The 13,580-nt window shown below is 32.6% G+C and overlaps 1 protein-coding gene across 1 annotated transcript; it reads left to right on the top strand.

The window, feature by feature from the left end:
• Positions 1–1,930: 1,930 nt before the first annotated feature.
• LOC133698136 (diaminopimelate decarboxylase 2, chloroplastic-like) lies at positions 1,931–6,103 on the top strand. Its single transcript, XM_062120965.1, has 8 exons — positions 1,931–2,511; positions 2,865–3,039; positions 4,037–4,186; positions 4,416–4,577; positions 4,662–4,847; positions 5,446–5,568; positions 5,646–5,735; positions 5,897–6,103. Exons 1-8 carry the CDS (start codon positions 2,012–2,014, stop codon positions 5,975–5,977), a joined length of 1,467 nt encoding a protein of 488 aa, XP_061976949.1. The 5' UTR covers positions 1,931–2,011; the 3' UTR covers positions 5,978–6,103.
• The last annotated feature ends 7,477 nt before the right edge of the window (positions 6,104–13,580 follow it).

Below are 13,580 nucleotides of genomic sequence, written 5' to 3' on the forward strand. Positions count from 1 at the left end.
ATTTTATTTATTGCTATTTTTTTTGTTTTGAGTCATTTTTTAAATTGATTTTGTTTTTCTATCAAGCTTAATCCATCTTTTTTTTATTGTTATTTTTTTTGCCATTGACAAGTTTTTATTTGGGATCATTTTTTAAATTGGTTTTGTTTTGTGATTTCATCCTCCTTTGTTTTTTTTCCCTATCAAATTTAATTCATGTTCTTTTAATTGTTGATTTTTTTGCTTTGAAAAGTTCCTAAAATTTTTATTTTTTTGTTTGACTCATTAAAAACTTTTTGATTGGGTCTAGATCCAGATTTTCATGGATTACAAGCTTTTTTAAATTTAACTAGGTTTAAGATATTTGTCCGGGTTCACTTAGTTTTTATATGTTTTTTTTAATTTTACTCTCTATGATTTTTTTTAATCTTTAAAACTTGGTCCTTAATTTTTTAATTGATATTTATTTTATTTTTTCATTAAATTGCTTTAGATTTGGTCCTTATTATTCATTGATTTAATGTTTTATATTTTTTATGGATGTTTTTTCCTTTAAGTTTTTTGTTTTGGAATTAAAAGTATAATTGAAAAAAAAATAAAAGTACAATAAAAGGTAAACTTTAGGATGAAAAGTGCAAAATTTATATCAAATGACTTAGAGCAAGTCCAACCTAGGTGCTAAACGGAGAGAAAGAAAAAACAAACAATATTATGGCTTGTTCATGCACTCAGGAAAATCTAAACAAAATGGTTTTTTAGCATTTCAATTATAAAAATACTATTCCTGCAAAAATACCAAAATATTTTTCAGTGTAATAGTATTTATTTACTAGCTTTTTTCCCTTTAATTTTTTTTTTAAAATCTATGTTTTTTCAGTATTTTATGAGATTATTCATGTCTCATGGTTTGACAAGTTCACCCGGGTTAACTCGGGTTATTTTTTTGTTCTTTATATATATATATATATATATATATATATATATATTTTAATTATATCATTTAATATTTGGTTGATTGAGAATAGTTTGGATTATTTCTAGCCTTATCAAGTCAATCGAGTTATATTTAATTATTAAAATAGTTGTATATCAAATATAATAAAATACAATTTGTTCTTCTAAGTGACTTTTTACCATTAAAATGTATATAAACAAAAAAACAACCATATTTATAATATTCAAATGACTATATTACCAATTTGACTCTTCTAAATATCATCTCACTCCAAACATGCTTTTATAACCAATTCAAGTAGCTATGATTTCACACAAAATTTATAATTTTATGAATTTTTTCTTTTAAATATAACCTAAGAGTAAAAATATATATTTTTGTGCAATTTATAGATACATAAATAGATTTTAGTTAAAATTTTAAAAAGTTATTGTTTACACAATAATTCTCACGGGTGATTCTGGGCAGTTATGTATGAGTCCGCCATAACTAGATAAAGATCTGTCTCTGACAGATTACGTGAATAAACTAACAGATACATTTATAGACCAGGGGGACAAGTTTAGGTCCAGAAGGAGGTCTAGTTGCGTCAGACCAAAAATAATACTTAAAAATGATCATAACTTTTGGTTTAACCGTGTGATTGCATTCAATTTTTCTCAGAAGTTTTTAGAGATTGTTTTTTTTAAATAGTCATGAAATTACTACTTTGATTGTTGAATTTTTAAATTTTAAAAATCTCACACCAAGATTTTGATTTTGATAATTTTATAATTTTATTTACAAATCGATCAATTGATTTAACAAACCGATTAACTAATTAGATCTAAATTTAAATAAATATAACAATTTACAACCATAAAATTAATTAAATTTTTTTCAATATTCTCAACCCTCAACATCTAAAAATATATTATTTCACCACAACTTTTGTTTTTTTTATCATTTCACAGCCCAATTTATCCCATTAATTTCCACCCAATTTTTTTTTAATGGCAGACATTTTTTTTTGACTTTCTCTTGACTCTGTAAAACCCTAAAAACACAAACTCTTTTCCGACACTCACTTCTCCATCAATGGCGACTGCTACAGATCTCTCTAAGTCACGCTTCATTTCCAAAACCCTAACTCACTCCCTAAATCAAAACCTATTTTCCAAAAAATCAATTTTGCCCTTTAAACTAACAAAAAAAAACTCTCTCAAACCCCTTTCTCTCAAGGCAGTTATTTCCCAACAGAACCCCGCTACAACCACAGCACAGGAAACCACACAGTTTAAGCATTGTTTCACCAAATCCAAAGATGGGTTTCTCTGCTGTGAGAACCTTAAGGTTCAGGAGATTATGGAAAATGTTGAGAAGAGACCGTTTTATTTGTATAGTAAGCCACAGATTACTAGAAATGTTGAGGCTTATAAGGATGCCTTACAAGGACTGAATTCTATTATTGGTTATGCTATTAAGGCTAATAATAATTTGAAGATTTTGGAGCATTTGAGAGGGTTGGGTTGTGGTGCTGTTTTGGTAAGTGGTAACGAGCTTAGGTTGGCTCTTCGGGCTGGTTTCGATCCCACAAGGTATGTTTATGATGATTGAATCATGCATCTGGGGAGAGACACTGTCTTTTTATGTGTTTTGGGTTATTAGAAGACTAGGCCTTGTTTTCTCTCATGTATTTTAACTTAAAAGTATAGCATGTCTTCTTATGAGTATTTTTTTGTTGCTGGAAGGTTGAGTTGAGACTTGTTTTTGCTTCTTTTTTGTTTTGTGTCAGTTATGAAATTTTATCCGTGGGGTGCCAAATTTAAATGAGCTTGGTTTTGTGGTTTTTAGTTTAGTATTTGTTCATTGTATTATAAAGGGCTAGTTAGTGTTGTGTTTGTGGGAGTTTTTGTGCTGTCTGATTTGGTTTAGATGTGTGGATGAACAGGTGTATTTTTAATGGAAATGGGAAGCTGCTGGAGGATTTGGTTCTGGCTGCTCAAGAAGGTGTTTTTGTTAACGTGGATAGTGAATTTGATTTGGAAAATATTGTGGCAGCTGCTAGAATCGCTGGCAAGAAGGTTAATGTTCTACTCCGGATCAACCCAGATGTTGACCCTCAGGTATGTAATAGCTATCATGTGAGCAAGTGACTTGATGGTAAGGAAAAAGATACCAGAATGTTTGTTAATCTGGTCATATTATTTGAAATTGGCACCAGAAAAAGTTATAGCTAATTTGTTGACTCAGTTAATTCATGGCCTAGGTAAACTTAGTTAGAAATTTGAAATGGGAACTGGAGCCTCTGGATTTTTAATATATCTCTTCAGCAAGTTCCATAATGAGTATAATAGCCTAATTGTTCGATGGAGAGAAGAACCTCTGGATATTTTTGAGTCAATAATATATATGTTTAGAAAGTCCTTGGCACTCCTTACTTAGAGGAATCATAAGTTGCCTCATTCTATTTTCAGCCTTGAAATTTCATGAGCAAGAACTTCAGCCACTTGAATTGATTAAAGCCACTGAAAAAGTTAGTTTAAAATTGTAGTTTTGATGGTCGGGATTCAGAATTGATGTTTGATCTTTTCTATTTAGGAATTGATATGATCAACATTGATTTGTTTCAGTAAAGAAAGAAGTTCAACTTATGCTAAGTACTTTAGCTTTTCTAAAGCAATTCACATAGAACAAACTCATATCTCTCTTCCTTCTGCTTTGGCACTCTGCATCATCAGTACAAGCAGTCATGGTCAACACCTTTTCCATCTGCTGCTGCTCCATAATGGAATCCCTGTTAACGCCACACCTCAACACTTCCTCTTTTTCATGCCTAACTTACTGCCTTAACATGGCAAGTGCTATTTTTGTCCATGCGTCAATACTTTTGGACAATTTATCTCTCTTCCCATCACCCCCTCATCCAGCACCATCATAATATATTTAATCCTTAACCCATGACAATCAGGTCCTTTCATGCTGAAAAGTCAAGATGAGAAATTCTTCGACAGTATAGTTTGTGCTGATTAAGTTTCCAAAAGTATACAATACAGATTTTTGTGGAGGTTGCTGTGTTTGATTCATTTTTATAATCAAATACTTTGTGCTTGTATTCGTTAGGTCCATCCTTATGTTGCTACAGGGAACAAGAACTCTAAATTTGGTATTAGAAATGAGAAGCTGCAATGGTTTCTGGATGCTGTAAAGGCACACTGTGATGAGCTGAAGCTCGTGGGGGCCCATTGCCATCTAGGATCAACCATCACCAAGGTATCCCAACAGAAAATTCTTGCTTTTTTTTTTCCTTTCTACTAATTATTGGCTATGATGCTTGAAATATTCTTATCATTTATTATTCTCTCGTATTCTATTCAATTCTATTACCATCACTCTCCATTTTTCTGGGGCAAATATACTTTCATGTATTTTCTTTCTCTACACATACACTGTTATTAGTCATTGAACGCAAAGTTGAACCTCTCTTTGCTATGTCTTTTAGGTGGACATATTCAGGGATGCTGCAGTTCTCATGGTTAACTACATTGACGAAATCAGAGCTCAGGGCTTTGAAGTTGATTACTTAAACATTGGAGGTGGTTTGGGTATAGATTATTATCATTCTGGTGCAGTCCTTCCTACTCCAAGAGATCTCATTGACACTGTAACGATCATATATCTAAATCATGTTTAGTACACTCCAACACTTGGAAATTCTTAATATTGACACTATTGGTTGTTGGTTTAGGTTCGTGAACTGGTTCTCTCACGAGGTCTCAATCTCATCATTGAACCTGGGAGATCGCTCATTGCAAATACCTGCTGCTTGGTGAATAGGGTCACTGGGGTTAAAACTAATGGAACAAAAAATTTTGTTGTGATAGATGGCAGCATGGCTGAACTTATCCGTCCTAGTCTTTATGATGCTTATCAAGTAAGTATCAGAACATGATAAACCCTTTTCAATATTGAGTGTGTCATGTTTAACAGTAGAATAATCTATTTATTCTATGGTATTATGATGTCATTTTTTTTATATTCTATCATCTGGAAGTGCCTTTTCATTTAGTGTGCTTTTACTCAATAGCAACACTTAGCTATCATAATGGTTTAGGCATCCCCTTCTGATCCAGTCCTACTGTCATATATTATATAATACAGTAACATCTTTGTTTGTGGAATTACTGATTGTAGGGGGTACTGAATGATGCCCTTGAAAATGATTTGGGTGTCTGAAATATGCTCGACATTCTTTAGGGTTGGCAATGGTTGACTATTTCTAGGAGGGCCCCTGCTTATTATACACGTAGCTATGAATCTATTGCTATGGATAAACATAATATTTTATTAAAGTGAAGGAATTTGGCTTCCCTCAGACATGTCTGTTGTTATAGATATAGAAATTTTATCTCCCTGTTGACTACAATTTCAAGTTACTAGGGGTGCCTTCTTTTTTTCCACTTGATAGTATCATTACTAAAAGCTGTTCTCTTTCTTGCTTGGAGTTGACTCGTTTTTTTGTTTGGTTTCAGCACATAGAGCTTGTTTCTCCTGCATCACCCAAGGCTGAAGTTTCAACTTTTGATGTGGTTGGTCCTGTCTGTGAGTCAGCAGATTTCCTGGGAAAGGATAGAGAACTTCCAACTCCAGCTAAGGTTTTTTGTTCCTCCTCTTTCTTTTGTTGTGGTTTGCAACAAGAATCTTCATTTTCTCATCAAGAGTTTTTCTGCAGGGAGCTGGTTTGGTTGTTCATGACGCAGGTGCTTACTGCATGAGCATGGCATCGACATACAATCTCAAGATGCGCCCTCCTGAGTACTGGGTATGAATTAACTTTTGATCTTACAACACCTTGTGTTATAAATTATGATTGAACGTGTCTCACCAACACATTGTTTGTTTGCTAATGCATTAATGAGTTATGCTGTTTAAATGATCTTTGGCTAGAAACATGGTTCTCAGAGCTTGAGTTTGTGTTTTTAGGTTGAAGAAGATGGAACAGTGTCCAAAATTCGGCACGGGGAGACATTCGAAGACCATATTCGGTTCTTTGAGGGTCTTTGATTGCAGACAGTAACCACTTCTACTGAGGCAATGAAACCTGATTTTTGCTTATATTGTGTTTTCTGCGTATCCCACTCTGCTGGTTATATCAATTCAGATATTCAATCAGCTGATTCATTGCATCAATTCCCAGCCTCTTACAACTTAAATACTCATAAGAGTTATATATATATATATATATATATATATATATATATATATATATATATATATATATATATATATATATTTCCGTATTTCCGAGTTAAAAATAAATCTCTACTACATTTTTTAAATAGACTCAGAAGAATTGAATCTAAGCTTGTGGGCTACGACGGTTTGTGCCAAGCTTTTCAAAGGCCGGTATATGCATCCAATGCCCAATTGAAAATCAGAATCTACTAACTAGACCTCTTTGCAAAGCACTTCTCAATCTGTGTTCCTATAAATGAATTTTAGGCCGTATGTAAATGTGAAGGAACAAAGCAATACATCATCAGAATTCAATAAATTTCGTTCTGAAATCACCATGGTAACCTTTCTAATATCTACCATTACATTTTTAATTTTCAAGGAATATATATATATATATATATATATAGAGAGATGAAGAGTCCAGCCATCTATAATTATTGTGCAACCTATTTGCTTGTCAAACTTGTAAGCGTGTTTGATAATATGATGGTGGTTTTCAAAGTAATATTTATTTTAAAATGTATTAAAAAATAATTTTTGATACTAGTATATTAAAATGATATAAAAAATAATAATAAAAAATATTAATTTGAGTTAAAAAATATAAATTTAAATTTTTTCAGAAGCATTTTTAAAATGTAATATCAAACACTATACAATATGATTTTAATATATTTTTTTTAGAAGATAACTAGCATGACAAGTCCGAACAAGGAGAGATTTGCTGATTTAGGATATTATTATCACTTTGGTGAAGTTACTTAAATCTTGAATCCACAATTAAATGGAGGTGCGCTATCTTTATTAGAAAGTGACCCTATGCTCTTTGTTATGATGCATAATAGAGATTTGATTGAGATAATGACAACAAGTCTTTAATGATTAAAGGGAGAAAAAAATAAAAATCAGGATGAAGGTTTGAGTTGATCAAACCATCAATGGAAGACGGTTTTGTGATTACGGTAATAATAGTTGTTCTTTAAAGTTTGTTTTATTTAAAAATATATTAAAATAATATATTTTTTATTTTTTAAAATTTATTTTTAATACCAACTCATCAAAATAATTTAAATATATATATATATAATATTTTTTAAAAAAATATTAAAAAAAAACACCATGTGAACGCACATGGTCGAAATATATGTGCATAAACTATAAACTATAATTGCTCTTGTCTTTACCCTTTATCATTTCACTTTACAAACCAATTTCTATGCAGAATGCTCAATGGTGTGAGTGGCGGTTCCAATAGGAAAAGGCAGGACCCCCTAGCTGTAAAAGTTTATTGTTTGCCCCCCGTAATTGATATTATTTCATCAAAGTCCTTCTGAATATTATATATCTCATTAATGGCCCCGTTTAAATTTTTTGTTGTGTTCCTCTGCCTCAACCCACAGGCCGCCTTTTGCCGCCAAAAGGTTTCGTGTAGAAAATCCAAGCAAGTATCATCCCTGGCCCGTATAAATGCTCCGTATCAGCTGATCTTGAAATGTAATGTCCAAATTTTTAAAAGATAATAAAAGTTTCGGAGTGCCATTGCCATGGCGGCCCCTCCCAACTCCCAAGGCCATGGGAAAGAAACTGTCACCAATAAGTTGGCAGGTAGCTAATATTCTCACTCCTTTTCCTTCTTCAAGGCTAAGAAAGCTTGATGCTTGATCCATTTGAGTTGCTTGGATGCTCGATCCATCAATCAATTGAATAAAAATCAAACTTCTCCGCGTGAACGCGAAACTGTTTCCAACACTCCCATTCTGTGGCCATTTTTCTTCCATTGCTTTTCACGATGGATAATGCAGCCAAATGGGAACGAAAGAAAGAAAGAAAAGATGGACAGGAGAAAGCAATTTCCTAGTGGTCCTGGATTATCCGTGCATGATCTCGACATACCACTAAACAGCCATCTATTCCAAACTAACTCTATACTCCGAGCAAGATAGTGTAAGTTGCAACAAGCATCTTCCTGCATCACGATCTTGACAATGCCATGGCCCTCCATTTGAGATCCATGAATCTTGTACCTTTATTGCTCAAGATAGTATTTATTGGTAGTGGCAAAAGGCGGATTTTAAGGGGTCAAAGAAGTCACTACCTAGTTGTTTGGTTAATAATAGCTAGAAAATATGGATGTACTGGTCTTGTCAGAGATTCAAGGGTAATAGACTAGTTGTGGTTAAGAAATATATTAGTACTAACAGCGCACCTTACTTGATGTAATCTGCTTTGTGGTTTAAAGGTTTTGATGATTTTCTGGTCGGTGGTTTATCTATAATTTGAGATTTACTCGTATGAATAAATCTAGTGTTAAGAATTTATTATAGACTCGTGTACCCAAATGAATTCTTAAGAAAAGGCTCTTTGTAATTTGTGTATTACAGTAAAAAATACTTATAATTAATATTGATAAATATTTATAATAACTATGACAATTTTCTAGTTAACTCTGATATTTCAAATACCAGCCTTACTTGTAGTTCCAACATTCTATACCAGGATTTTTAACCATTAATCATCATGAGTTAAAAAAAAGATATATTTTTTTAAAATATTGGCCAAATTCTCATGGATTTAATAAATTGATTATTAAATCCTAAAATACATGCCAAAACACACATATATTTTTGTTTTCGTATGAAAATACTAAACAATATGATTTTATATATATATATTTTTTAGAGATTTGGCTGTATGCAAACACATAAAAACTTCTTTTTATTTTTTTCTTGTGATTTTTCTTGAGAATAAAAAGAATGAGGTTTAAGAGGAATTTTTCTAAAAAGGGCAAAATCCTAAAAGAAACTAAATTTTTTTTATATATATTATTTTTTTTCTTTTTTATATCTTTTTTTTGGGGGGTTGGGTCAACCCGAACAGGTTAACTCGATTGAGTCAACCAAGAAACAAACCGAAGAAAAAAATAGGGACAAAACAGATCAAAATAGGTGAAAAACACAAAAACTCGAAAATTTTCAAGTAGAAATGGATTAAAATAGAAAAAACAAAATAAAACAGGTGAATGTTCTTCATCTTCCCTCAAAACATGGTTATTAATTCAGAGTGGATATCGAACAAAAAGGACATGTTTCTGTTTGTAAACCTCTCTAGATCAAGAATTAAGGGTTCAAAACTCTTGATGATTGACAAAATCACATTATTTTGCCCTAAAAAAGGATTTTCCTAGGATTAAACCGGTTAAAACTTGTTATTGATGTTATAAACTCCCAAATAACTTATTAAAGACAATAGGCAGATCTCTCTAAAACAAAAATTAAACTAAACGAGGTTTGAAACTAGCACTTAAAGCAAGATTCAACAAATGAATCTGCCTTAAAATGCAGAAAATCTGTTCAGAAAGATGGCAAACAAGAATGCACCTAAAAGGCCATTTTTGGGCTCTAAAGTGAGCCCTTCCTATCCCCACAAACCAAACTATTAATAAGGAACATTGTTATGGCTAAAGAAACAATAAAAACAACATAGAAACTAAAATTTACGTTGATTCCAAAGCTAAATAACTATAAACTCAAAACAACAAATGGATTTTGACAAAAAAAAAAGGCTTCAAAATCTAACCATTTCACTTCAAATGGTCAGGCTAGCTATTTAGAAGCAGAGGCAATCTTTTCATTAACAGAAAGTGCCCTTGCCCCTTTACTGTCACCCTTTACAAACTTAAAATCCAAATTTAATGTAAAGAAACGACATAAAAGCAATAAAAAACATGTCATGGCAATCAAAACTTCATATTAAAAACAAAAGAAAGATTCAACAGGCCTCATGGGCTCCACTTTCAAGGTAAGAAAATGTATACCTTGGTTTCTTTTCTCTTCTATTTTATTTTCTTTCCCTTTATTCTTCTCTATTTTCTCTCAAGTTTTCTCTTCTGTTTTTCCTCTCATGTGGTGTTCTTCGAATTCCTCTTTTATAAGCAGTTTTAAGTCTTCTAGATGGGTTGTCTAGGGTTCCAAACAACTAAAACCTAGTTGGTTTTGCCATAGAGGTGCTGGTTTTAGGTGTAGGTGGTTTTGTAGGGATTTTAGGGACTAGGTGATCATTTCATGCCCTTGGATCCCGAGAGAAAGGTTTTAAACCCATAAAATGATCATTTGGAGGTTTTTAATTGGAAACCAACGAGAAAGCTAGGCGCTCTTCTGCAACTGAATATTCTTGTCAAAGTTAATTGGGTTAACCACTTTCAGGACTTCGTCGGAGCATCTCTGATGTCAACACCATATAAGACCACCTGGACTTGGTAGAGGGGATGCATGCCTTTTGATCGGACCCATTCTTGCTTGATTTAGAGGCCTACAACTCTATATTCAATCGTTTGAAAGTGTCTACTCAAACAATATAATGTCTGAAACTGTGGTTTTGGCTGAGTAGGGACAAGATATTATGGAGATCTAGGGAGAAAATGGGTCGTAAACGTTTGATATTACAAACATGAGGTTGTAGAGGGGATGTTTCTTGGTCGAATAGTGATGGTTTCAGTTTTTGAGGTGGTTGAAAATATTGCATTCAGTCGTTTGAAAGTGTCCCCTCGATCAACCAAAAACTGAAGAAAAAGAAGCACAATACTTTGAACGACGTCGTTTTGACTGATTCCTATAGATTGGGGTTTTCTTTTAATTTGGGATATGTCAAAGCTCAATTCAGTCCCTAATCTTTTGATTTTGCTCTATTTTATCTTTCATTTTTGTTTTCTAATTTCTTGCAAGTGTGTCCCTATCAAACTTCATTTGTTACCTATAATTTCAAGCACCTTTTATAAGTTGGTCCTTGGTTTCTGGTTTGTTCAATTACCCCTCTAAATGACCACTAGACTTTTAATATTTTCGATTTAACCCCTAATTCCTCACTGATTTCAATTCCTGAAGTCGCGTGTGTTTTGCAAGTTGATCCATGGGTCACATAAAGTTCAATTAAACCCCCATTTGCTCACCAAACTTTGATTTTTATGCAATTAAGCCCCTGATTTGACTAAATTAAACTTTTCAAGCTTCCAATTGAGTCCCTAACATTAATTATTTTGAAATTGACTTTCAAAGTTGATTTTCCTTTCAATTAAACCCTCAATTAAATAATTAAACCATTTTTAAAAATCTAATTGAGTCTTTAAACACCAAAAATAAATATTTTTACTAAAGGGTTTTGTCAATTAAACCTTGCGTTGCTATTTTAGCCTATCAAACTTGCTTGGCATTCTGGTATTTTGTAATTGGACTCGAGCATTTATTTTTAGGTTTGCTTCAGATGTATTTCCTCGCATTTATCTTATTGTCATATACATGTGCATTAAGGATGGTATATGTAGTTTTGGCTGATTATGCATCATATTTGAATGAAGAATATAATGATGTTTTAAAATTCAAAGTTTTTAGAAATATGTTTTTAGTGGTTGAATTGTAGGTTAATCATGGTTCTAGCAAAGTAATTTATTCTCCATTGTTTATGAAACTTGTAGCTTGTTGTATAAAGCTTGTAACCTACAAAATAATCTTTTTTGGTGGGATTTAGAGACCCTTAGATAATAAAGTTAGTGATATTTAAGCAAATAATTATAATAAATGATAGAATAAATATTTATGGTTAAGAACAAAAGTGTTTGTTCTTAGTTTTGATGTGATAAATGCTATGAAATTAAAAATATATTTTTGTTGAGAATAAAGATTGTGAACCATTTACCGGTGTGATTATGGGGGTATTTATAGCCGATAAGTCTTGTTCTTTTATGGAAAAGAGGAGCTGTAGTGTAATTTTACCTTGATAACATTAATAAAGGATAAATATCTCTTACTTATGCATTAATGAATGATAAATATCTCTTACAAAAATATTAATATGGGATAAAATATCACTGACATTAATATTAATAGGGAATAAGAGACGACTACCACTGATATTAATATTAATAGGGAATGAGAGACGAATATGAGGCCTATAATGATATTTAGGTTTTTAGCCTTTTGTGTTTGGCATACTTCCAAGCCCATTGTCAACAGGTATGACAGTAAGCCAAACCCATGCCCACTTCGGTTTGGCATGTAATTGAACTAAAGAGCATCAAGTCTGGTAGCATGTCAGATCTATGCCCAATTAGGAAGATCAATGAGTCAAGAAAGTTGCAGACTTATGTCTAATTAGGCTCGATGCGCAGCCAAGCCCAAAGGCGCTAGGTTTAACAACTTGCCATACCCATGTTTACTTAAGCTTGACACGTAGTCGAGCACAATGGAGTTGGGTTTAGTAGTTTGCCAAACCCATGCTCAACTGGGTTTGACATGCAGTTAGACTTAAAGGCGCTGAATCTGACAGCTCACCAACTCCATGTTTAATTGGGCTCGACATGCAGTTAGGCTCAAGGATGCTGGGTCTAACAACTCACCAACCTTATATCAACTTGGGCTTGACATGGTGCCAAGCCCAAGGGAGTTAGGTGTAGCAACTTATTAGACTTGTGCCCAATTGGGCTTGGCACGCAGATAGGCCTAGGGGGTTGGGTCTAGTAGCTCATCGAACCTATACCTAATTAGGTTCAGCATGTAACCAGGTCTAGGGATGTCGGATCTAGCATCTCGCTAGACCTATGCCCATTTGGACTTGGCTCACAACCACGTTTAAGAGCATTGAGCCTGAAAGTGAGCTACATTCAAGTCATTTGAGCTTGATATTTTGTCAAGCCTAAAAATGTCAGGTTTTAATGCAAGCCTCACTCATCTATCAATGAGTTATCACCCTGCCTTTGAACCTTTTAAACAGGGACTTGGACTTAAAATTCATTTTGCATAAAGTGCCAAAAATGTTGATCCATCATAACAACAACAACCATTACTTATTGTAGTCTAGCCTGTGTTAATAAGTTATTAAGCATATAATTTCCTTCACTTTTGAAAAAACAAGATCAAGATTTTCTTACAAATTCTATTTATCATGGATATGGAAGAGAGAGAGAGAGAGAGAGAGACTAGTGGTAATGGCAGATCAATAATTGTAATAAGTCATGCAAAGAATTTTTTTTCCTTGTGATATGTGCAATTGTAATGGTGTAAATAAATCATATAATTACTAATACAAATATTTTATGCACTTCGTATAAAATATACCTCTTAAACTAAATGGTAGGTTAGGGAAGTCCATTCATTTCCTTGACTTTTTAAGTTTATATTTTAAACTGGTATTTATGAGAATTACTTTTTTGTATATATCAAATTGATATGAAAATACATTTTTAAAGTCAAATGTAAAAGAAAACTGACTTTTATTGACAAATAAAATTATTCTGAGATATTTTTTTACTATCAAGCAATAAAAGAAAAACACGAGATAAGTTTCATAAGCTTTCAATTAAAAAATAGTCTAAGATTATAATATGTTTTTGGTATTGGGTTAGCTTTTATGGTTGTTGTTTTAAGAAGATAGGTTTAAG

This window comes from Populus nigra, chromosome 7 (assembly GCF_951802175.1).
Source record: "Populus nigra chromosome 7, ddPopNigr1.1, whole genome shotgun sequence".
NCBI classification, from domain to species: Eukaryota; Viridiplantae; Streptophyta; class Magnoliopsida; order Malpighiales; family Salicaceae; genus Populus; species Populus nigra.

Bases quoted from the DNA above. Each gene is read 5' to 3' on its own strand.
- LOC133698136 (XM_062120965.1), top strand. From the start codon at position 2,012: ATGGCGACTGCTACAGATCTCTCTAAGTCACGCTTCATTTCCAAAACC. The intron at 2,512-2,864 runs GTATGTTTATGA...GTGGATGAACAG, and splicing joins GCTGGTTTCGATCCCACAAG to GTGTATTTTTAATGGAAATG. The intron at 5,736-5,896 runs GTATGAATTAAC...TTGTGTTTTTAG, and splicing joins TGCGCCCTCCTGAGTACTGG to GTTGAAGAAGATGGAACAGT.